Source organism: Betta splendens, chromosome 4, assembly GCF_900634795.4.
Source record: "Betta splendens chromosome 4, fBetSpl5.4, whole genome shotgun sequence".
In the NCBI taxonomy this organism is placed as follows: Eukaryota; Metazoa; Chordata; class Actinopteri; order Anabantiformes; family Osphronemidae; genus Betta; species Betta splendens.
This window is the reverse complement of record NC_040884.2, coordinates 10,347,033-10,372,360: the sequence shown is the minus strand read 5'-3', so window position 1 is coordinate 10,372,360 and position 25,328 is coordinate 10,347,033. Positions and strand designations below refer to the sequence as shown.

At 43.7% G+C, this 25,328-nt stretch overlaps 1 protein-coding gene across 12 annotated transcripts in view; it reads left to right on the top strand.

The window, feature by feature from the left end:
- ptprsa (protein tyrosine phosphatase receptor type Sa) overlaps nucleotides 1-25,328 on the top strand; it is a 162,580-nt gene that overhangs the window by 100,214 nt on the left and 37,038 nt on the right. For 5 of the 12 annotated variants that reach the window (XM_029146056.3, XM_055508384.1, XM_055508386.1 and 2 more), the window contains exons 7-16: nucleotides 3,438-3,548; nucleotides 5,837-5,848; nucleotides 12,316-12,585; nucleotides 12,741-13,322; nucleotides 14,041-14,177; nucleotides 14,270-14,414; nucleotides 20,331-20,651; nucleotides 21,795-21,988; nucleotides 23,089-23,115; nucleotides 24,195-24,312. In XM_029146056.3, coding sequence (XP_029001889.1) covers nucleotides 3,438-3,548; nucleotides 5,837-5,848; nucleotides 12,316-12,585; nucleotides 12,741-13,322; nucleotides 14,041-14,177; nucleotides 14,270-14,414; nucleotides 20,331-20,651; nucleotides 21,795-21,988; nucleotides 23,089-23,115; nucleotides 24,195-24,312 — 1,917 coding nt within the window. The remainder of the gene's footprint in view (nucleotides 1-3,437; nucleotides 3,549-5,836; nucleotides 5,849-12,315; nucleotides 12,586-12,740; nucleotides 13,323-14,040; nucleotides 14,178-14,269; nucleotides 14,415-20,330; nucleotides 20,652-21,794; nucleotides 21,989-23,088; nucleotides 23,116-24,194; nucleotides 24,313-25,328) is intronic. The other 7 variants (XM_055508389.1, XM_055508390.1, XM_055508392.1 and 4 more) reach the window with 4 other exon arrangements.

The following is a 25,328-nucleotide window of genomic DNA, read 5'->3' as shown; positions in this document are numbered from 1 at the left end:
AGTAAAACATGAAATGTCATATTTGTTTACCTTTAGTGAAATACCTTAGAGACCTGGTAAGAAAATGTCAAAATGTAGATATCTGAGTGATTGATGATTGCAAACTCCAGCCACCCAACGTAAACAGCTTCTCCACCAGGCTCAGACTTGGCGTCGGAGTCGTCCGTGTCGACTCTGTCTTCTATCACACCTTTGGGACCTGGCGCTTCTCATCAGGTCCACCTGCATAATCCAGCACTTTCAAGCAGGGCAGCCATCACTAATGGCATAATTGTGTCACACCTGCTGCCCATTATACTGAAGGAAGACAGTGAACATGCCAGGAGTGTCGAGCCAGAAGCTGAGTGTGGTGGAAGGTGGAGACTAATTGGCTCAGACAGAAACTCTGTTATTATTGCAAGGATTTTGTTTTTACCTAAACTGTTTGGAGGGTCAGTTCTGGTGTTTGAGAGCCAGAGTCCTGCTTGTTTTGCTACTAGTCCTACTGCTGCTTACCTGAATCAGATTTGTTAAGCCAGTCAGAACAAACAATGCTCATTATGCAGCTAGAGACACTTTAGTACTTTTTCTCAGGCAAGAGGTTTCACAGCAAAAACTGTACTGTGACCTTACATGAGCTGAGCTCTGAACAGGTTTACTTGCTTCAAGCAACGTGTTTGTATGTAGTTCATGTAGTTGTTGTGGCTGTGATAAGACTTTACAGACGTGTCAGACCGCGTAGGACTCCCTTCATTAGCCCAGTTGGCTGATTTGTCAGCACCAGTGTAATTGCTATTTGTCAGTAGGCACATCTTTATCAGTAAATGCACATTGTGTGGACAGAAAGCCTGTGGTTTCAATGGGCCTGTGAAAGATAATATTCAGCATTTATTTCATTACTCGTGCCTTCCTCGTTTCCTGATAAAAGAAAATAATGCCATTGGCCACTTGCACCCTGGTGAGTCACAGGAAGGGAAGAGAGAACCATTATGCAAAGCACAGACCGCGCATGCAACGGTGGGAACGCCACACATGTGGGTGACCGCGGTTTTCAAAGAGCGCGCGCCTGCGGAGGCTGGAGATCACAGGGTTCATTCTGATTAGGACGTTAAAAGCCCTCAGAGGTCGGCTGTTTACGAATGCTAATGCTACCACACTTTAAACTGACTGCTCAACAAGAATAAATGTTATGAGATCATTAATAGTCTGATTTAAATCACTAGAATTGCTTTTGACAACAGGCCAAGCTACAGTCGGACAGGATGAAAATTGGAATTATACAGAACAGACATGCAAACTCACACCGTGTGGCACAACACGTAGGAGACTAGCAGGATGTTACATCTCCACTATGTGTGAATCTGAGAGAGAGAGGCATAAAGCGTTTTAAAATAGAACAAAGTTTTGATTCCTCCCCAATCGGTCTCGGTTTGATTAAAATGTCCATGCAAATGTATTCAGTCAAATAAAAGAATTATTAGTAGTAGTATAAAATACATTTTCACCTGAGCTCACTTTTAAAAACCCAGAAAAATTAATAAAATAATAGGCTGAAAGATGCATCAGGAAACACGATGAATGAATGTCATTCATTCTTGCTTGCTTCCCTTTTCTCTCCATTTGGATTCTTTTCTTTTTTCTACCTCTTCCCTCTCTGTGTTCTCGGAGATACAGTCGCTGGGTTCTTCACAGCTTCACTTTGAAATAATAGCTAGAATATGTAATGAAGCCAGTAGGGGCTTGGAAACAATAGATAGCATCAGCATAGCGAGAAGCCTCCACCACCAATGACAAAGGGGAGATGAAACTCCAGCCCCTGAAAGACTCCACTATCTTTCTCGCCTTGTTGCTGTCTCTGTTTTGCCGGGAGGTACAATTCGCAGCAGCCACTGTTGACTTTAATTGGCTCTCAATTAGTTTTATTTAGCTCATTATGTGTCACCTATCCGCATATTGATGCTTGTGTGTTGACCTTCAGCTGCTGACATTTGCTATGTGTTTGGGTTTTTTTTTAAGACATTTGCATTTCTGTGGATCTGTGAACTTTTAGCACCTGACAGACCTGGACTAAAAACATATTAAAAAGAAAATAAAAATCAACCAAACAGCCGCTCTGGCTCAAACTGCAGCAACAGCTGACTTTCAGAGGTTTCATAATTTAGCACAAGAACCAAAGCTGATGAGCATGCTGGCACAGATTCCTGGAAGCGTCCGCCTGGAGTTGAACTTCACAGTCCTGACTCCGTGGTCTCCCTGGTGTTGAAGCACCAGGCTTCTGAGCACATTCCAACCCACCTGCCACCAGGCTGGCATTTGCTGTTCCGAATGCGCATCAAACGGATCTAACTCAGATCCCTGCGTAAGCGGTGTAGGCTCCACTACCTGCACTGTGCAGGTAGACGCTTTCGCTTGGATGACGAGCCGCGCGCCAGAAACAGCCTCCTCCAGGGGACGAGGATGACGGACGCTCTGGAATTTAATAAAAAAGAGAGAGAGAGAGAGAGAGAGAGAGAGAGAGAGAGAGAGAGAGAGGAGTACAGTATAGTGTAAACTCATTTCGGAGTAAGCGTCTTTGTATTGGTAGTGTATTAGGCCAATGCCAAGGTGGAAGCATGACTAATCTTCATAATTAAGCATGATCGGCATTGGTCACATTTGCGCGACAGCAGCAAAGCGTTTCCGCACGGCGTTGCAGGATAACAACCTTGTACAACATTGTGTTGGATCGGGTTATGCTATATTACAAAGAATCCCGCGCAGCGTATTGATGCTTCCTGGCTGAACGCTAATGAGCGATGGTGCTGTGTTTGTCAGGGAGGCCCGGGCTGCAATCTGTCTGCTGAGCCAGCCAGGAGCCCTAATGATATCATCAGGAAGTGCCGTCAACGGCGCTCTAACGAGGAATGATCTGACGCCCATCCCTGTGCCCCCGCACCCCCCACCCCCCTCCCCCCGTTCAGCGCCCCGTCTCTGCTCTTGTTGCCGAGCATTTAGGTCGAGTTTACTTCAACACACAAGATAAAATCTAGGAAGGAGATAAGAAAACCAATCTACTTGAGACACAAAAGCCCTAAAGGGTGCGCATGAAAAAATACAAAAACAAAACAAATGAATTAAAGAGCCCCCGTGTCCCTGCCGTTGCACACAAGTTTCCCACTGCACACCAACATAACAAGACGGTGTGACTGATTCAGTCCACATTTTTATGTATTCAATCCCCCTTCTTTATCTTCGGATGGCCGAGATTGGAGAAACCCGGTTTGTCGTGGCGGTCGGCATCATCGTTGCAAAAAGAAGCGGTGCTCGAGAAGCTCAAGATCCCCTCCATTAAGGAGATTGTCTGCCTCCTTCATTCACTGATGGATCAACTAATCATTTCCCCTCTGCTCCCTCTCTCTCTCTCTCTCTCTCCTCCTCCTTCCCGTTCCTTGTCTCTGTTGCATGTCTTCATTTCCCAGGTGCCCTGCAGATCGAGAACAGCGAGGAGACGGACCAGGGGAAGTACGAGTGCGTGGCGTCTAACGTGGAAGGCGTGCGCTACTCGTCCTCCGCTAACCTTTATGTGCGAGGTAGGGAGCAACCCGGCCTCCGAGCCAGGCCACAAAAAATGCCATGCAAAATAAAAGCATCCGTCCAGTCTGACTAAAATGTGTGCACAGTGCAGCTCAGCCTTAAGTAGCATTACTGTTGAGCTTAACAGATGATAATTACTTCCATTCTAGCCCAGCTGTATCTTCACAAAATGTATTTTGGAAAATAGCATTATCCGAGTAACATAAATCTTTTAGCATTGATAGTATTGCCTGCCCATAAATGTAATTTCATATGCACTGAAACTTCCACACTAATGTTCTTCTCTGTTATGATGTTATGCTCCATTTTGTCTTTCAATGCCCTCCCCCACTCGCTCGGAAGGAAATGTGTAGCACAACAAGCCGTATGTCTTTATCGGTTGTAAGACGCCTTTTTACTTGTAATTGTGTGCCCGATAAAATGTTTTCCCTCCGTCAAAGTTATGGAAAGCAAAAAGAGTTGGAAAGGACGTCTTTTTTTGATTAGTTTTTTTTCCAGGCACAGGAGCACAACGGTAAGTCTGCATTTTGATTGAGTGGCAAGGTATTAATGCCGACCAATCAAAATCTTAAGCCCTTTAGTCTTCTCCTGATTTGGGGGTGAACAGGATTTCCTTGTTGTGAGTTAATAGGAAAAAAAACACGTAAAAAACTATATCGCATAGGTTATTAATAGTTCACTTCGTCTGCTTTTCCTTCACGGTGTTCTGGACTATAAATCTATTGTATTCCCCAGTTTCTTCTTTGGGGTATTATCTTTAAAGCCTTTTACAGTCAGCAGTCATTTTGGCTCACATGTCCCAGCAAAGTGGAGATATGAAAAACAATCAGTCACAGGGAACATTGACTTTCATAGGAAACAAGCAATGAAGACAAAAGCCTAGCGTCTGCCACTAATGCTAAATGACAACGAATCCCTGTTGAGGGAGCTTTAATAAATTGAAGCAGATGCATTTTCACATGTATTATTTATATTGTGCATATTAAATAAAGATGCTTCGGTATCTACTCAGTTTGTTCCCTCTGCTGTGTACCAAATAACATTGTTCCCAATAAATAATTCACCACTCTGACATTATAAAATGGGTCAGGGAGCTGCTTTTTCATTATTATTGCTATTATCGTACCCTGTGAAGCAGCAGCATAGGGAAGAAAAATTTACACTGTAAGGAGCTGAAGGTAAAAAAAAAAAAAGGTTCAGCGAGATTAGTGTCTCTCCTCGCCAGCATTCATCCTGCAGGATCATGCGTCTCCATTGTCATGCAGTGACACTTAATGTCAAGTGGCTTTTCACCTCGCTCACGTACGGCGAGCTAGAAATTAAAAGGGCTCGTGGCAAAATTACAGTCAAAATCGTTACAGGGAAGATGCAACAGCAGTAATGGGAACGTTTTGTTGACACAGCACTGGGATGATTTTTCCGGTCAAACACGCAGCTTATACCCTGACATCATTTCCAACAATTCATGCAATCTCCATGAACACTGGCTCCATCAGCATGCTTTTGAAACGAGTACACGAGGGCCATAGTTGCTTAGGTACTTTCACAATATGTAACACACGTGTTATGCCTTGATGGTGTCAACCTTTGTCTGTTTTCAGTTAACTTTTGTCAATCAATTCTGATACTTGATGTTGACTATGTTTTGTTCACAAAGCGAAATGCACTTGAGGTTAGCAGCTGTGGTATGGATCAATTTTTCCTGGAGACAAAACCAAACTAAATCCTCCTGATACTGAATGTGGTGCGGACGCGGCCTGAGCGCGACGACGGAGCCGCTGATTGGCCTGTAGCGACCTTCTGTAACTGTCTTGAACTGCAGCTGCTAACCTCAGCCCAAACTGTGTCTTTTTTTCTTTTGTATCTCTCATTAGTTTTTTTTTCCTTTGTCTTTATTTGGTTTCCCTCTCTAACAAAAGCAAATACAGCCACCACAGGAGCCTCTCCTTGTGGCTATAAGGAGCTTGTGAAATTTTGAAGAATGATTATGGTTACTCTTGATTTGACTCCAGTGGCGCCTCACTATTTTTTTCCTACCAGGCGACGGGCGGCCACTGGGGTGAATCTGATGGTTTTGGTTCAAAGTTTATTGAAGGGGGGGCGGGGCAGGCAAGTGTCACTGATAGCAGGGACAAAAGGGAACAGGACAAAAAACAGATTGAAGAAAGGGAAATGTAGCTGCAGCTAAACACCTTGAGGTGGCTTTTTTTACTCTCTCTGTGTTTCCCCTATTTTTCTCTCCTCATGTCATTGTGTTCTGCATCAACCCCTTTACATCCCTCAGAGCTTCGAGAAGGTTGGTGTGTTTTTTCTTTTTTACTTTTTTTAACCCACATTTGAAAAAAGAAATTCAACATGTTGAAAAATTCTAGCTGTATTTGCCTACTTCAGAGCTTGATTGATTACTAATTTGAAGGAGAAAAAAAAAGAGCAAATACTAATCAGTTAATCCAACTGCTAAATGCTTATGAAAGACTTTTTTCTTTATTTCGAAGGAAGAAATGATGAAAGCAAACCCGATTAGCTCGGGTCTTGTTAATTTACTTTTATGTTTGCATTGTGGGGCCTTTTCTCGTTTTGCATCCTTTGGTATTGCTTCTGCACCTAAAAGCTTTCTTGCACATGTTGTCATGGAAACCCAGCACGTGGAAATAACAGGATCTGTTGCATGATGGGAGAATGTAACTGCGCTCGCATGCCTGTACAGAATCCCTCTGGCCGTGATGTTCTTTTTTTCTTTTTTGCCTTCCCTATGTGTTGTTCCACAGTTTCTTTCTATTTCATTGGTTCCTCTACCAGTGTTTTCCCTGATCAACTCTTTTTTTCTGCTTTCCTCATTTAAGTTTATTTTTATTTGTGTTGTGATTACAGTGTTGTGTTCTTGTGTTTTTCCTTCAGTTTCGGTTCTTTTCCTGACCTTACTTTGCTGTTCAACATGTCTTTTTGTGCTTCATTTATTTGTGAGATTTGTGCTTCCTTTTAAAAAACGATGCTGCTCTGCTTCTTGAGTCTCGGAGTGCAAATGCAAATGCAAATGCCGAATGAAATAATAACTATGTATCCAGCCAGTGTTTCTGTCATCTTGTTTATAGCAAACCATTACTGAAAGGAAAAGAGTGATAAGCTGTGATTGGGTTCCACGGTGATTTAGACAGCCATTATGAGATGCCATTTACAGTGTTGTGTGGATCAATAATGATATAATGATTCTGACATCACATTTACTCTTGCTTAGAAGGCGCTTACAGAGATTTCTTCTTTTAAAAGTGTGGCACCTAGATTTGATTGGTTTTGTTGAGTCTACCTAAAACACACAAACACACATTAGATGTTACATTAGATCCTCATTTTGGGTAAAAAAAATTACGCTCTTCCTGTTACTTTCCATTAGTCATAGAGCCTAAGAGAATTAAAATTTGTTGTTGTCAATGTGCTGATCACCAGAGGATTAGACTCATCTCTGTAAAGCATCAGTAAGTCATATTGACAGTTACTACTTGAATATTTATTCACAATTTAGCCATTTTCTTTGCTTTCATAAATCTTATTAATCAGTTTCAGGCAATTTTAGAGCCCAATGATGTTTCGTATCCACCTAACGTGCCAAATATGCACAAGCTAAAGACAGAATCCCCACAGGTCCATTATCCTCCCTTCAGATTTAGTAGTTATCGCAGAAACAGTCTGACGTTTTCGTTCCACCACCTCTCCACCGACTGGCTGTTGAACCACCCATCATTAGCTGTGGGGGTAGTGGCAGAGAAAACCAGTAAAGCCCTTAATCTGCCCGTGCTTCCCTCTACAAAAGTGTCCACAAGGTACAGTATGGTGAAGAATGATGAAAACTGGATAATCTCTACCTATTGTATACATAACGCTGATGCAGAAAGACTGTGCTGAGATGTGCGCATGTGCATGCTTGCCCTCCTACTATGATCTGTGCCTGCCTTTAAATGTGCTCGCATGCCCTGCTCTGCATTTGTGTGTAACGTTGGGAAAGAAAGCTAGATTACACCTTAAGTTCTCACTGGCCAAAGCACCACCCTGCCAACTCTATTAGATGTTTGCCTCGAGGAATCCTTAAAGATGATATCATGACCTCCTATTCTAATGCAAATACATGAATGCACCCCTTTTACCAACTGACTGGTTATTTTCTGCCATAGTGACGATACATGTACGTTTTGGCTGCTTCTCATCTACCTGTTAGGATAATGGAATTACTAATACGCTCTGAAATCCGCTCAAATCACTGCTTACTATTATTAGACACCACTGCCATGATCCTTGTCAGTTTCCTTTAGGTAATAATTTCCATTTTGATGAGCCACCCATAGCGACTGTTTAGCATCCGCTCAGCCAGGGTATGTTAATACAGGCTGACCCCCGCAGCTTATATGTAAATGCCCCAGGCCTCATCCAGCAAGTGTGACTAAAGGATCTCCATACTGCGCCTGTGTCCTCAGGCAGCAAGAGGGTGTAATCTCAGCTTCAAGGTGACACTAAAGGCTGCACATTATTTTGGCTTCCCCCTTCATTTTGGGGCAGCAAACACTGCCTCACCAAAATGGCCGATAATGTCCACCTTCTGACCTCTGTTTTGTTTTTTTCTTTTTTTCTTTTTTGGCACAAATCCCTCCACAACACCGCCCACTGTTAGCGTTAGCGTAGTACTCTGGCGTTCTCTCTCGACTGCCTTTCACCCCGTCCACTGTAAGGCTTCTTGTCTTTCTCTCCACATTGGGGCTTGAAACAAGATTATATGTTGTTACTAGTCCAAATGAACGGTATACAGCTGTTTTATTTGCTCTCAATTCCAAATGGGCCGGCTGGGCTCCTGGTCTCTGTGAATGAGGAGCCTGTCCATGCAATTGGGATTCAGTATTTTCTTCCACTGGGACTACATAGTAAACAGAGGATAGGAGAACACTTGTGAGAATTTACCAGTTACAGTACACTTTATTACATAGCTGTATCATATACTGTAGGCCTGTGTCCAGTCAGAGTGATATTTCTGCCTAAACTGTTTGCACGGTTATAAGAATTATGACTTTTTTTCCCCACGATAGTGTAATTTGCTGTGACCTTGACCTATTGACCTTCTGGTGTAGCAAAGACCCAAATTACTCATGTATCAGAAAGAGGGCGCATGCTGTTGACAGGTAAACCTTCGATTGCCTGCTATTGGTTATAAGGTACACCAGCCTTTCACGTTTTTATGTGTGGATGCACTGACAGTGTAGTTACTCAAAGGTGAACAGAGACATCTTTCTGTGGGGAAACCTCATTCACTCAGCCATCACAGCTCCCGGTCCATTGGCTGACCTGAGCCCCGGGGAGAGAAGAGCACAATTACGATCAAAGACACTTTTATTGAATGTTTCCCCTGAAAAACAAAAACCAAACAAACCCTGTTCGCCCTGTGAAATTTTCTCCATCCTTTGGAATTGGGTGTCAATTTCAAGCAGACAAATTGTAGCCAAATAAAAACATCTAATAGCATTGATGCATACAGCTGCACTCTGGTACTGTCTATGCTGTTTGGACTTAGTTCTTTTTGTGGATTTGTTCAGTTGTTTGACTTGTTTCCTTTCTTTTGAGTTTGTGAGTGTGTGTGTCTGGAACACTGCTGTGTTTGGGAATGGATGGCATGCTTGGATGGGCTTGGGTGACATTTTTGTTGGATTGTATTGGTTCTTCGGTGTCTGCCCGAGTGGATGGGGGCGCACCTGTATATGTCACTCATGCCGTAGCCACACCAATGCATGTCCGTGTGAGGAATGGGCTGCTCTTTCACCTTTGTTATGTAGTGACACGTTTTTTTTGTTTGTTTTTTTTCTAAATAGGGCTACAGGGAATTAATTTTTTGATTATGGGACGTTTTTTTATGTTTTCATGACTTTGCAAAAAATGTCCTGATGAGACTAAGCAAAAAAATCAGATTTTTAACTCTGTTTTTTATACACACTCAAGTTATTTGACATTTTCTTTACAAGAGGGATTTTTTGATAATATTGACGCTGACATTTTTAAATGGGCTATTGACAGTTTTCCGGTGTTATAACAAAAGAGCATTTCCTCAAAGGTCAGCAATGAACTTCTTTGCTCTCAAGGTCAGGTCACATCTTGCGCCAGGTAGTAACATACAGTAATTGATTCAGGAAGCAAGTAGAGTTTTTTTAGAGGAGAATGAATCAAAAACCCGACACAGGCTTTAGAAGGCCTCCATCTGAGTTTTATCAGCCTCTTACATGCATTTGTGATTGACCCCTTTTTTTGAATCTTTTTGTGCGTATATACAGTATGTGGACATGTGCAAACAGTGCTAGCTTGCTTTTAAGTGCCAGAAAGCGTTGCCCCTGCAGCCTACATGTCAGCATACCGTATGTATGTACATTTTAGTGTTCCTTTGGGTACTCAGGTCAGTACATGTTCTCAGGTGAGATCAGTGTGTGTAGGTGATATCTGTGCCCCTAGTTTGTTGGAAAAGTCAACTGTTCCACGCAACGATCATATGAATCCCATTTGGATCGACACGGTGTAGTTTGGAATGTTTCCTATCCCCGGCCCCCCCTCTCACCCCCCTCCCCCACCTGACCTCATGAATCAGTAACATGCTTCACATCCGCCAAAGCCCAAGACTCCCCGAGCCTCTGTTGACTTGCTTGTGTTCAGGGCGGGGAGGTGGGGACATGTAGTGGATTCTTGATTTGAAGCCCCAGTGTGTGAGACCTCCAAACTCACTTTGAGCCATGGTCTGTTTTCGTTTGTTGGTTTTTTGATTTGGTTTGGAATCACAATCTCCTTACTCTGTCCCACCTATACCCTCCTCCTCCCCCCTCCTCCTCCTCCTCCCCTCCCCCTCCCCCACCTTTTGCTCAGCCTGCCCATCCGTCACTGTCTGTCTGCCCGTCTCCCTCCCTCTGTCTGTCTTTCCGTTTGCTGTATTGCTGCTTGAGTCTGTTTTCTTCTGCGTGTCTCGTGCCTCGTCCTTGTCTTTCCTGTCTTGTCTCTATCTCTAAGTCATCTCTTCCATTTAGTTCCTCATTTTTACTTCTTCTGTCATTACTTGTTTCTTTTTTCACGTACTCTGCATCCCAACAAACATTCTGACACTAAATTGTTTTTGAGTCCAATCCTAGCTCATAGCTGTTGCATTATTTTTGTGTGGATTTGATTTTAATATACTATATTATTGTGAGAATTCAAATTTCTCAACTGTCAAGTGTTTGATGGGATGCCTTTCATGAATAATGTTATTGCCAATTCATACAAATCATACAAAAAGCTCAACACATCTGCTGTATGTGTATTCACATACACACAGTGCACAGTTCCTTTCACGCTTTTCCTCTGCTTTCCGGACTCATCGTCAAACTTATTCCACTCAAGTTGCAACTCCGACACACGAGTTTCGAGGTCCTCCCTGTCTCTCTCCCTCTCTCACTCGCTCTTTTTCTCTCTGAGCTGTCATTCTAGCCTTATTCGCCTACTTCTCTCTATCCCTTTCCCGCTGTCTCTCTTATTTGTTCTCTGGATTTCTACTCCCCGTTGAGTTCTGTTTCTTGATTACACTGTGTGATGGCAGACTCTCTAGCTATACAACTTCTATAGTTCTTTTTCTGTGTTTCTCTAGACACACACCTTGTTCCTCAATACTTATTTTGTGTTAACTGGGACTGCGATGTGACAATATGCCACCATCACATTTTGTCACATTAGCTGATGAGTAATAAAGTTTACACAGCATTGAAGTGGGTTTCCCCCTCCTCTGTTACCCTCCTCCAGTCCTTCCCTTCTCTTCACCTTTCTCTGTCTTTCTTTGCTTTTCTGTCCCCTCCGTTCTCTTCCTTCCCCAGATGCTCTGGTCTCTATCTTGTCTTTCTTCTCCAATCGTCTTTTGTCTGGGCATGCTAGCGACCCTTCAGTTATATTCCTCTATGCATTTTATCTCAATTTCTATATCTGATTTTGTTATTATTTACTCCTTAATTTACCTCGGTCTATTATGCATGCTGTCTGTGAAACTGATAGCTGCATCTATCAATGGAACCGTGTCAGATCTTAATAAGGCTTTGTCCAGTGGATCTACCCTAAACCACAAAAATCTGATTAAAGTTTCTCATCTTTAGAATGTCTAGGTAGTAGAGACAGGTTTCAAGTACAAACTTGCGCTAGAATGTGTTTAGAGATCTTGCACAGTGATCAATAGCCCAGCAACCCTACACGTCCTGTGGGAGACGCCTGTATGGCCTACTTCCTGTTTGGCACGAGTGTCTGAGAGGACAGGAAGTCCCAGGTTGCCACACAGGCCGTATGTGATAGCATTATCACATGGCCGTTACCACACGCCTTCCTACTCTGTGATCAGGTTATGCCAGAGTTGTACACACATCAGCAGCTCAGTTTCAAAGATGAGAAACTCGTAATAGATTTTTGTGTCTTTAATTGTGCTGTGATGGGTCAAATTTTGGTCAATGGAACCTTGTTGCTATGAATCGTTGCTTTATTGTTAATCTATATTGTTGTTAAAGCAGTTATGTTAGTTTAGTTCTTTCTCATTATTTATCTATTTTTTATGTTTTAAAAAGTCTACTTTTATTTTGTATTTTAGTTCACATTTACCATGTTAAACCTTTTTTGTTAAGTATCTCCTTGAGAAGGGTCCATTTTCATCGGCCTCTCTTGTTACCTCTCTTTCTCTTTTTTTGACTCCCTTGCCCTCTTTTGTCATCCTCTCCCCTTCCTCATGCCTTCTACCAGTCCGGCGGGTTCCTCCTCGTTTCTCGATTCCACCAACCAGTCAGGAAATTATGCCCGGTGGCAGTGTGAACATAACATGTGTGGCAGTGGGGTCGCCCATGCCTTACGTCAAGTGGATGCTCAACTCAGAGGACTTGACACCGGAGGATGAGATGCCAGTGGGCAGGAACGTTCTGGAACTGAGCGGTGTCCGTGAGTCAGCCAACTACACCTGCGTGGCCATGAGCAGCCTTGGCATCATTGAAGCCGTGGCACAGATCACTGTCAAATGTAAGCTATCGCTGCGTTTGTGAGGGATTCAGTTAAGGTTGAAATGTGCGGGAGTTTGCAATTTTAAAGTGTAGCCATGTTGTTGTTTTTTTTATTTATCCTGTCAGAATGAATAATTGTTGCCTCTTTTTATTCCTGTCCTGTCACTGTAACAGCTCTGCCCAAGCCTCCAGGAACCCCCGTGGTGACAGAAACCACTGCCACCAGTGTGACTATCACCTGGGACTCGGGCAACCCAGACCCAGTGACCTATTACATCATTCAGTACAGGGCCAAGTCCCCAGACAGCAAGTATGAGACCGTGGATGACATCACCACTACGCGCTACAGCATTGGTGGACTTTACCCCAACACAGAATATGAGATTCGCGTGTCGGCCGTCAATGCGATTGGCCAAGGTCCCCCCAGTGAGCCTGTAGAAACTCGAACTGGAGAGCAAGCCCCTGCCAGTCCACCGCGAAATGTCGAGGCCAAGATCATTTCTGCAAACACCATGATGGTGCGCTGGGAAGAGCCTGAGGAGCCCAATGGGCAGATTAAGGGCTACCGTGTTTATTATACCATGGACAACTCCCAGCCTATGAGTCTCTGGCAAATCCACAATGTCCAGGACAGCATTATCACTACTATCCAGAGCCTGATCCCTCAGGAGACCTACACAATTAAAGTCCTGGCATTCACTTCTGTGGGAGACGGGCCCTTTTCAGAAGCCATCCATGTTAAAGTCCAACAAGGAGGTAAGGACACAAAGATTGTTTGCTTGGCTTTTTAGTGTTATACAGTAAGCTACTGTGCTGTGCTTTTTATTGCATCTGCTCAAGACTTGAGAACCAATGAACCACAGCTGTCGTTGGCCATAAATACAACATGTTCAACTTCACATCTGCAGCAGATAATGACAAAGCCTGTTTGATCATGGCAGTAAGAAATGGCCAACATCCTGGATCTCAGCATGATCAGGCTGACTAAACTCACTCCATCCATCCTAGGGCCAGGCTCTAGAATAAAATTTATAGAGGCCACAACTTTATCCTTGGGCTGCAGCTGAGTTGATGGAGCAGTTTTAATCACTGAGCTTTCAAAACCTTAACTTTTCAAAGCAAACAAGTTGACACTGAATTGAGATCTAAAATATGACTGGTCCTCACCAACTACAGTACAAACCTGCCATTAACGGTAAGGTTTTTGAGATCAGAAGATTACCTTCTTGTAAATGAAAGTTTCTACTGAACTTACCAACAAATCTTTAAACAAAAAAAGTACAGTTAGTCCTCTAACGAATAGAAAAATCTCACGTCTACAGTAGTTTGGGCGTGTGGGCGCATCTATGTGCTCTGTACAGAAACAGAGTATATAGTATCAAGCTGTTTACTGTTAGTTCGACAGTACCTTCTCAGTGTGCAGCATAATAATAATGTTGATGTCCATTAATAATGCCTTTATCATGTTCTCCAGTTCCAGGTCAACCATCCAAATTCCAGGTTGGGGCTGTATCTGACACCAGCATCGAACTGACCTGGGAACCTGCTTATGAAAAGGAAGGAATTATAAACTATGAACTCCGCTATAAGGAAATTGGTCTTGGCACACAGGTAGGAATTCTGCTTTATTTCTCTTAATGACCCAGCATTAAATGCATTTAAAGCCCCCTTTAACCAAACAGAGCTTTTCTTTTCGTCACCAGGTGAAGAAAACCTTCGGACCTACAGCTTCATATGTTGTGGAAGGTCTCCAACCCAACAAAGAGTACCACTTCTCCCTGGCTGCCATCTCTAACAAAGGCATTGGAGCATTCACAAATGAGATACCACAGAAGACCTTGCAAGCCAGTATGTAGCCTTTATTCAGTCTCTCCTGTTGTTGTGCACTAACAAAGGGATTTTTGTCAGACAAATGGTTTTTTGGATCGTTACCGAAGTTACTTTTCCCTGTGGTGTTTTTTTTACTCTTCTTTGAAGCTCTTTAACTTTCTCTTCTCTAGCGTCAGATGAATCAATCACCTTTCTACAAAGTGTGTCTGGAGACGTAATCAGGGTTCAAAGCTGATTCATAGTACAACTGCAATACGTCACTGACTTCACTGATGTGTTGTTACATTTTAGTCTAGATGCAGTTTGATTTCTTTTCCATTTGATCTAACTCTGTCCCTGTTTTTGAAATGGTATTTGCTTTATGAACTTACTTTATAGAGATACATCCGAATAACGTATGACTTTGCCCAACTGTCAAACACATGAACATACGTTTTTAATTTAATTCAAATTTTATAAATTCACGTTTTACTTTTGTTCACTTTTTCTTTCCTGTGTCAACAGCAAGTGCACTTTTTCCCTCATGACAGAGACACAAAAAATGTTTGTTCTCCTCCAAAATCGCCAAGGCTCTCGTATGAGCTGCATCGACCATGGAAAAATTTGTTGCTCGTTATGCCAAGAAACAAAGAAAACCAAACATACTCGCAAACCGCTGCTTCAATTTATTCCAGCATCAGTTGTGTTCTGTGTCTTCTACTTTACAGATGGCAGGAACACAGCTGAATTATTTAACCCAGCCAGCTAAAAATAACAGGAATGAAAACCAGGAGTGATATCATATCGTAGCACACAGCGGCGTGAGCTATAGCAAAAGAAAATAAACTATTCTATCCAAGCAAATATCCTGCAGTCGCTGAAGGAATGCTGGGATGGCTGGGACAAAGGTTACAAAGGATGCTGCTTGATCATGGGTGAAAATGAACTAGTCATTGATGCACAAGTGCATCTAACACACAGCCTATGTTTGGTGTTTGAAACGAGAGCCGTGGCGACGGGGGCAGACTCCTTTTAACACATTTTCTGTTTCTACCAGTGCAACTTGTTGGCTGCAGCCCACCGCGGCCTGTGGGGGCTTGGGAGCAACCACGTCACACTTGTTTTTGTTAGCAGTGCAGCGTCACTGAGGAGAGCGCCAGCTGCATGCGACACTCACCCCGGGGGGTGCTGTTGAGAACCTATCACTGCACTGTTGATCTCTGATCAGAGCAGGCATGAAAACGCTTAATGTTCATCCAGCCCCGCTCTTGTCTTGGCGTCTCTCGAGTGTCTGTGCGCATCTTCACCCGTCTCTGTGTGTCTGTGATTTCCCCACCTCTGTTTTTTGCATTTGCTCTTAAAGCGGTAAACTGCAAGCCGATCGGATCCGATACACTCCTCTCTCCCTCTTACATCACCCTCTTCCAGCTCTGTTTCTCTCTCCCACTTTTCCCCCCTGTGCAATGGAACAAAGTTCTCCTTGGAATGGCTTGACATCACCTTGCTCACTTTGTGTCCTTTTCCTTTTATGTTGAGTCTTTTGAAAAGTCAGACCCTTTTATTTATTTATGATTTTCTATTCTTTTCTGGGTTTTTTGAAATAATATTGGTATGACATCACTCCAAACAGTAGCTGCTGCTGTGGTCGTCTTACAGCACAGCCACAAGCAACTACTGTACGAGGCAGCTGACGAAGCAGCACGTGCAGACAGCATTGACAGGCTCCCGACACTCGAGCAAACATGGCGGAGAACAAGTGTAACTGATGGTTTCTCTCACCTTTCTGCTTGGGACTCTTTGTTTCACTTGGCTTATCCATGCAGTCACAGTGGATGGGCTGATAGTGGCATCTGCCATATTTGATACTTGTGTCCTGGAAATGAATAGCAATTTTTCTGAGCTGTGTAAAAATTGTGTCCCACTTACAGGAGACTTTCCATGACAAGATTATCAAATATTATCTGGCTGCTGTTTCAGGTTTAACAGCTGTCTTCACCTTTTCTATCCTCTGTGTCTACGGTTTCCCTTTAGCGCCTCATTAATCCCTATTCTTAATAAAGGGCCTTTATTATACGAGTCCCTGCACAAGCAAATGTGAGACACAGCCATTGGTTTTGCGGTGCTCCTCACTGCGGAGGTCAGAAAAGTAGCAGAGAAAGCCAATCAAAGCAAAATATTCTGCACCACACAACGCAACACAATAAATAAGTTGATCTTTTGGATGCACTGAGGTAAGTGATTGTGTGGTTTAGGGATTCAGTCTGTCAAAACCTTTCCCAGAGGCACGTCAGGGATGTTCACATGTTTATCCAATTAACCACCACACCACACAGAATTTGATGGATCGAGTAAACAGTATTTATACATGACACGGTTAAATATTAAGTTGACAGGTCTCCAGCTTGGCTACACATACAGGACAGGAATAGCAGCTCTGGCATTTATAGCTCATATGTGGTGCCTTCACAGCTTGGTTGAAATAGTGAGAGCTCTATGTATGTCCATAGTTGACTTATTAACACACACAAATGCCCAGCAAGGCAGTGAAGAAGCAATAAGCCAATTGGTGAAATTGTCAGAAAACATAATAGCCAGTTTCAGTGTATCCTGGTCTAACTGTACAGGGTTTGAAGACGACATGTTGAGCAACAGGAAGTGCAGATTTGAATACTCTGCAGTGTTTGGCAGACTGAAACCCTTTGCCACCAGCGTAAGTAAGAGGACGGACAGTCAACATGAGTTCCTGTTTGCTTTGTTGTTCCATTTATCTGTGGTACAAAATGTTTAGAGACTCAGTCCAAGCAGCATTACCAGGGGCTCCTGTCACGGGGGTCACTCTGTCAGCAAAATCACTGCAAAAGCTACAAATACAAATAACAATTGGTCAAATACAGAAATCAAATAAATTCACGTGATGTTAGTGGTCAGAGTTTCCCCCTTTCAGAAGCAAGGCCTCCTGGACTCTGCTGCCAGTCAGGTCAGGTTAAAAGACGTTCTTGTGAGATCGTTCAGACGAGGCTGGAGTTGGTCCACAACCCGAGAGCTGGGAGGGCTCCCATCATTCCCTCCGCTAACACGAGCCAAAGCCGAGGAGCTGGTGGGCCTGTAGGGCCCCGGTGCAGCAGATAAGAATCCCATTTCATAGCGTCAGAATTAATTTCATGCTTTGCAATGAGCTACATGCCAGGCCGCTGGATTGTCAGGCTTTGTTACATATTTAGATTATACCTAGAACCTGCCAGTAGCCACTCAAGTGCTGTCTTTCAAATTAAAGTGGCAGATTCTAAATCCTCTGTATTTAGCCAAACAAGCAGTTTAGCCCCCCCACTTACCGTAATTGCAGGAGCTTTTTAGATGTATTGGAATACTTGTGTAGGCCACAGCATGGCCATTTGGCATCAGCGGATTAATTTTATAATGATCTACAAATGCGAACATCGTGTCATTCAAAGCTTCACCCATGTGCTTACTCTGATAGCGAACGCATTGGCAATCTGTGCCATTTGAAGACTTGACACCGGGGTTGAGCGGCGGCCTGTTTAGCTAAACCCTGAGCAGTAATGTGTGTGATTTTGGCTCATTGACTGCGTGGCACTAAAAGCGTTTAATATCAAGGTCGTCATAATGATCAGGTGAGCAAGCAACACTTGATTCCGCAGTCTTTGTACCCAGACCTCAGAGTCATATTGCAGCAGACTTAAAAGTCAAAGTGAGGGATGTGAATACAGACAGGGCTAATTATTTGTCAAGTATTATCCAGGAAACTTTTTCAGCGAAGCTTTAAAAGAACCTCAAGTGAAGCATTAGCTGATTTTTTTTTTCTTCTTTTGTGGTGCGTATAGTTCTAGTATCCGTAATTCCACCACGGGCCTCCATGGGATATTCACTTTATTAAAGCTGTGCCCTGGCAAGTCTTAAACTGTTATCAGGCTGAGGATGCCTGTGCACCGTGATAGCCCGGCCCTGTCAGATTCACAGGCCTTCTCCACAGCACAAAGATTGAGAACTGAGCAATCATTCTTGACGTGGAGAGTTTGCAAATACAATACGAGCAGGGGAAAAAAGCTGAAAGGCTCAAAATCCAGTAAGACCGTAAGTAAATAAGCCCATTGGACACAGAGGAGGGCTTGGGAACTGGGGCTGAGGTCCTGTCCTATTTGTTGTGTGCTGGAACATTCAGTCTTCACCGGGAAGAGGCCTCTCAGATAGTTTCTATTTATTTCGTTTTTTTTAAGCTGTTCTACCCAAAGTGACACTGCAGTCAGAACACTATCATTAAACTTTTATGAATTCAGCGACGCAAGCTTTCTTTCGCGCTTCATCTTCCTCCCGTGCGGTGGCGTCCTCAAAATGGCAGTAAGCTGTAAGAAGATACACAGACATGAGGCTATGAAATGGGATTTATCTGAACAAACTGTTAACAAGAAAGGAGGTTCCTTTATAACAAGCCTTCCTCTCTCACAGTCTTGTGGACCCTCCGGCCCAGAGATACATGAATAAGAAGCAGCCCTGGCTACAGCACAGCGACAACTCTCGGGTTCAAAGGTCGCAGCGGGTCCAAATTAAAGGTGTGGCTCATAATTACAAATGGGGCTCGAACCCAAGGGGGAGACAGTGATGGCTTGGTGACTGTAGAGTACGCACGTTCTGTAGTCAGGTGCTGGTGGTAAGAAAGTCTTTCAAATGTAGTAAATGTGGGAGTCAGGTACGTATGATACAGATGATGCCTGTGCTTTTTTTGTTTGGTTTTTGAAGTTAAATGTGTTTTATTTTTCTGTTTCTCCTGAGTATTTAGTTTTTCATGTTTTATTCATAAGTTGTCATTCTGAACCTTAACTGTTGTTGTGGTTCTTTCTTTCGAGTCACCTGGGTTACAGAGAAATTCATTTCCCAGTACCCTCCTTCAGCTCATCATTAATTTCTTAAGTCTTTTGTTTGGGAATAGGAACATGCAGCTTGTTTTTTGCGTGTGTCTTCTAAGTTGCTTCTTTTTTTTTCCTGATGGAATTTCATTTTGATTATTGTGCTGTTTTCGCTCTACATACAACCATAACCATTCAAAATGTAATAATGAATTGGGTTTGTCTCACCAAGATGGAGCCAATATATATTCCTACACAGAAAAAACTAGATTTGGGCAGAAACTTTTTCACGTGCGCCGTCTTATTCCTATAATGTCGAGCGCCGCAGTGAGACGTTTTATCGCTCGTCGCACAGCACGGGCTGCAGACGAGCACGAGCTGTGTAAGAGCTCGGCTCAGATTAGAAGTGAGAGGGGCCGAGTTTGAATCGGAAGGTTCACAGATACAGTACGTGGGCTTTAAATAAGTTTTAGAAGAAATACGTCTGACACAACAAGCTCCACTCGATTGACAAGCCTTTGTAGTGCTGCAAATTAAAGGGGACACACTGCTCCACCTCCCTTAAGAGATAGCAGCTTATTTGTTTTTTAATTAATTCAGCGTAAGGTTCTGGTGTAAAGTCTGACTTGTGGCTTTTCAGGGATCAGTGGGTTCAGCTCACTGCCCAAGACATCTCTCTGTTCTTTGATTGACAGCACACATAAACAGGGATTCAGTTCTTTTTTAAATGTAGCTGTTCCTGTCTGGCTAAAATCATCATAAGAAGCTTCAGGTTGCTCTGCTCTTATCTCACCAGTGAAGCTATCTTGGTTCATTATTACCACTGTGTGCCATTGTCCATTTATGACTCTTTTGTTCACATATGCTTGACTTCATTTTCATTTTTAACATATTTTGCCTTTTTCTTTTAATTTTGCAATTTCTGTTTGTATTTTTTTAGCTTCTATTTGAGTTTTGGATTTTCCTTTTAGCATTTTCTTTATCTCTCCCATCTTTTTATTTTTTTGTTTTTCAACCCCTTCCTTTCCTTCCTTCCCCAACCTCCTCATCCTCGACCCCCCTTCCTTCCTTCCTGTCCTTTCCACCTCACCAGAGCCCTCAGCCCCCCCTCAAGACATTAAGTGCAGCACCACCAGCTCCACCACCCTGCTGGTAAGTTGGCGGCCCCCGCCTTTGGAGAGTCAGAACGGTGTCCTGGCAGGATATAGGGTACGCTACCAAGTGGTGGGCCCCTCAGACGTAGACAGTGATGACGGGGAGCCCACGGAGGAGCCAACGGTGCCTGCTACCGAAGAGCAGGTGCTGCTGCAGCGTTTGGAGAAGTGGACCCAGTACCGCATCATGGTGACAGCCCTCACTGTGATTGGGCCAGGCCCTGAGAGTGAGCCCCTGGTCTGCCGGACTGATGAAGACGGTGCGTAACTCCGGAGGAACGGTTACGTAGAGACACATGCGTTAGCTAGGCACTAGGTGTGTGAGCACTGTGAACATCACACAAGTCTCTACTGACAGAACCCAAAGTGCCATTTCAAATATGTTCTGCCTTTAAACCTACTTGACAAAAAAGAATGCTGTAGTTGAACCTTTGAGGATTGCACTTAGGCTTGACCGCGTCCACTAAACACTGACACTATGTACTGTAAGTGTGAAGTACTGTGTTGGAGAACACACTGAAAAATGTGAAAAAGGTCCAGTTGGCAAAGTGGGTCTGTGCACAGGTGGTAATGAAGAGTGGCTGTAATAATCTAAAATATCTGCAAAACGTCTCAGCTTCAGATGAACCAAACGGATATATATATATTTGATATGCAATAAATATTATAGATGACAGGAGATAGGCAGTTGAACAATAACCTGTATAAACTGACAAGTCTAGACATGAAAGTGTCAGCGTGCATCTGAAACACTGACGGATGGCTGACATTGGCTGCTGTTCTCCACAATCCATTTCACATCCATTACCGTAGCAGTTGAGGCATTTTCTAACGCTGATGTACAACCAGTGCAACAGCAGAGACAAGCTTACGTTTGCCTCCTACCTGCATCAAAAGTCCCCCGTACCAGGCGGTGCACAGGTGAAAGTCACCATAGTCTACCACACTTCTGGCATCAGCACAGTAATAACACACGGGCGTGAAGGAGTAAGTGCCAGGGCTAAAAGGTACAAAGAATTTGGGCAATAAACAAGATTGGTGGCTGATTCTGGGCAAGGTGGTGGAAATGAGGTTGTGATTTAGCGATGAAGCAGGTACTTGAAGTGTTTGTCGAAGGAGCGAATGGAAGCAGTTTTGAGTGGAGGAGTTTTTTAATGACATATCCATCTCGGTAAAGGGCAGCGCATGGCATCCCCAAGCAAGGCCTCCCATAAAGACCTGTCATTATGACTGAGAGACAAGGCTTCCCACTGATGTCAGACATGGTACTGAAACCGTGGGGCGTGTTGCGCTGGGGTGTGAGGAGCGGGGAGTCGATTTCACTCCGTCAAATCGGCTGCGGTGCCGCTATCGCGCTCCGCGGTGGATGTGCCACCGTGTTGACCATGCCTTTTTGCCCGTAGTGCCCGGGGCTCCTCCAAGGCGAGTGGAGGTGGAGGTCCTCAACTCCACGGCGCTCAAAGTGATGTGGCGCTCCCTGATGCCGGGCAAGCAGCACGGTCAGATCCGCGGCTACCAGGTTCACTATGTGCGCGTGGAAAACGGCGAGTCCAGAGGTCTGCCCCTCATCAAGGACGTCATGCTGGCTGACGCCCAGGTATGAGCGCCTCGCGGCTTCCACAGCACACATCGCCTCAAATCCTGCTCAAGACAACTTGCTAATAGGGCTCAGATCTATTGTCACACCGATGTAATGATCAAATGCTCCGGCGGCATTTCAAAGAAACTTTACCCAACCTTTTGTGTCGCACTTCTTTCTTGCCTGCTGTGGCTGTGACTAGTCTGAGAAGTTATGTGGATGCTCTTCTTTCTTGAATTTCATTTTCTATTACTGCAATATTCCTTTGCCCTCAGCCCACAACAACAACAACAACCACCACTGTAATCAAAGCTTCACTCATTTCATCCTCCCTCTTCAGCCTCCACGGCTTTTATTAGGAATGTCTGCGGCAACATCCGTCATGAAATGTTGGACGGTTTGCTTGTATAAAATGCAGAGACCCAAAGAAAATGCTGATTATACTATTCTGTGCCTTGGAGGGAAATGTAAAATTGGCATGAAAACCTTTTACCAAAAGTCAGCCACAACCATCAGCTGCAATTGTAATGGAGCTGTGTGCAATAGCCTTTATTTTTTCCCTTCTTTACGAAACTCCTCTCAACACAATGGTGGATGAATTGTGCCACAGTGAGGCTGTTGTCCACACTAGTAATCATCCAAATGGAAATTACAGCCTCGAAGCAACAGGGTGACCAACGTCAAAAAGAATAGTTTCATGCATTTTTACATACACTACATATTTTGTGAAGAAATCAAGCTCTTTTTTTGCACATGAATGAAAGTCCCATTCAGGCAAAGGGCTGAGTCTGAGAATCTAAGGAGCCTCAATAACTTAACTGATACAAATTAAAGTGCTGCATCCTACACGTCATTGTTAGTATCTTTGACCTTGTTACTAATGTTACACAACCTAGCTACTGTATCGCTACCTGCACAGTAACATGGGAAAACATCTCCAGAAGGCAAACACCTGATTCTGATACTGTGCCAGTCCACTGTTCTTTAAACCACTAATGCCGCCGTCTCTCATAATCCTATTTCTTCCCTTTCTTTTCTCTTTCTCTAAAAAAAACAAACAAACAAAACAAAATATTGCTCTCTCTCCTGCACTCTCCTCTTTGACGGGGGGGTGTTAGTGGGAAACGGACGATACAGCTGAATATGTGAGTACGAAGTTTTGACTGAGTGCTTTCTGTGGCTGAATGGGTACAAACAGAGGGTATTGCATCAACCTGATTTCCATGACCCCTCTAGTCCTGAGTCTGGAAAACAAAGGTTCAGCCTGGTTGTCTGTCCAGGAAACCTACACACTACCTCTATACAATACAGCACCAAGGAAAAGAGGACAAACCTTTTATTGCTTAGCTTCTGCAAAACTGTGGCTGATGCAATATCCACTGCCCACTGTGCCTGGAATGCTAAAGCTATGGTGTTGTGTTGTCTTGTGTTGTGTTGATAGAGTATGTCTCGTGCTCTGATGGTGTGTGTGTGTGTGTGTGTGTGTGTGTGTGTGTGTGTGTGTGTGTGTGTGTGTGTGTGTGTGTGCGTGTGTGTGTGTGTGTGTGTGTGTGTGTGTGTGTGTGTTTTTCATCTATTTTTTATGTGACGCGTTCGAGTGCTGCCTGAAGCTCACGCACTTCATTTGTTTGTCATTTGTTAACGACGGCGTGGCAGAATAACATCCGCGTATGACGCTTCAAATCGGATCAGTCACAATTACAGATTTTTTTTCCCCAGTCAATTGTCAACAAATTAGGAAACCCTTCCGCCATCACAAGTGTGAGGCGGTACTTATAGCTCATTTTCCTTTATTGACCTCGCCCGTCCTTCTGCCAACAAGACAGTTAAGAACCTCATTCTGCATTCGTTCGAACCCGTGCCATTAAAAGATTCATTAGAATTGATCGGAAGCCTCTCTTTGAAGAGGACTCATGGAAACCTAATGGCCGTGGTAAAACCTGCCAGCGAACAGCAGTGTGCATGTATCGCAACGTTAAGCTGCTGACTAGAACATTACTGAAGGAATACGGGAGGCACTTTCATTTACATATCTAATGCACCCCCTCCACCTGAAAATTTACTTAATGGATTGGTCTCCCAAAATTAATGAAAAGGTCCAGCAGACACTCCGATTAACATTCTGCATAAGGCGGTTTGAGCTGCATGAAGTGGGGTCAAATCATAAAAGATTCAAGACATATCGTGACATTTTCCTTCCCTTTGTCTTCCCTTCCTCTCATAGGAAATGGTCATTGGAGGACTCAAGCCAGACACCACCTACTCCATCACAGTGGCAGCGTACACCACCAAGGGTGATGGAGCCCGGAGCAAACCCAAACTGGTGGTGACCAAGGGAGCAGGTCAGCACCAGGATGCCTCATTATTTGTTGGTTTTGGCTATGGGGCTGTAGCTGCCATTTTAAATAGCATCACTGAGCATTTATTTATTCAAATCTTATCACCAGAAACCCAAATTGGTGCAAATATGTCTGACATATAATTAGGTTAATTTTGCATCCCTGTTAAAATTATATCTCATCTGAAGATTGTTGCTTCAAAACAGCATCTTTTTGAGTCAACGTCTATTTTCAGACATGACTTTTATCTTCTCCCACCAATCTGTGCTATGTACATCTGGATCCAAGATCAGTTCAGTCAAGCAGAGCTGATGTTTGCTTCTATCAAGGCAGCATTTACTATTTGACTCATGTTCAGAAGACTATCCAAAGATTTTTAGAGATCAAGGTGTTGGTGTGAGGTACTTGGAGATTTTTCAGACAGATTATGACAGCTTGGAAATCCCTGCCGGGGGTTTGGTTGGCGCTTAAAGGATGAAACACTGGAGGCTAAGATCTGCACACTACAAGCCCTCGCTGCCACTGGTGTGTTGCCACTCATAACCCCCGCACATAATGATAAAAAAAGACACTGAGAGCTGAATGCACTACACACGGTGGCAACCCAACACACAAAAAATAGGCAAATTCCCAGATTGTGAAGGGTGTATGTGTTACAGGTGTCAGGCAGTGCAACACCGCCACAGGGCTCAGATGAGCGCTGTCACTCTCCATCCTCTTGTCAAGGACAGCTGACTGATATGCCAGTCTAGCGAGCGGTGTCTGTCCCCCAGAGGGGAAGCCTCCCTTTTTTTATTATTGGAGGCTCCGTTTATACAAAATAGGTAGAAACGTGAGAAAAAGGGAGCATCAGGAGTCTTTTCTCAGAAATAGAGAGGTTGCTCTGAGGATTGTAGGTCGGCATAAAATACAGATTTTTGATACAATATACCAACTTTTTTATGTTATATATAGTATGTTGGCCATTGAGATAATTCTGCTGATATGCACTATTGCTTAAAACCATGGTATAAACAGGG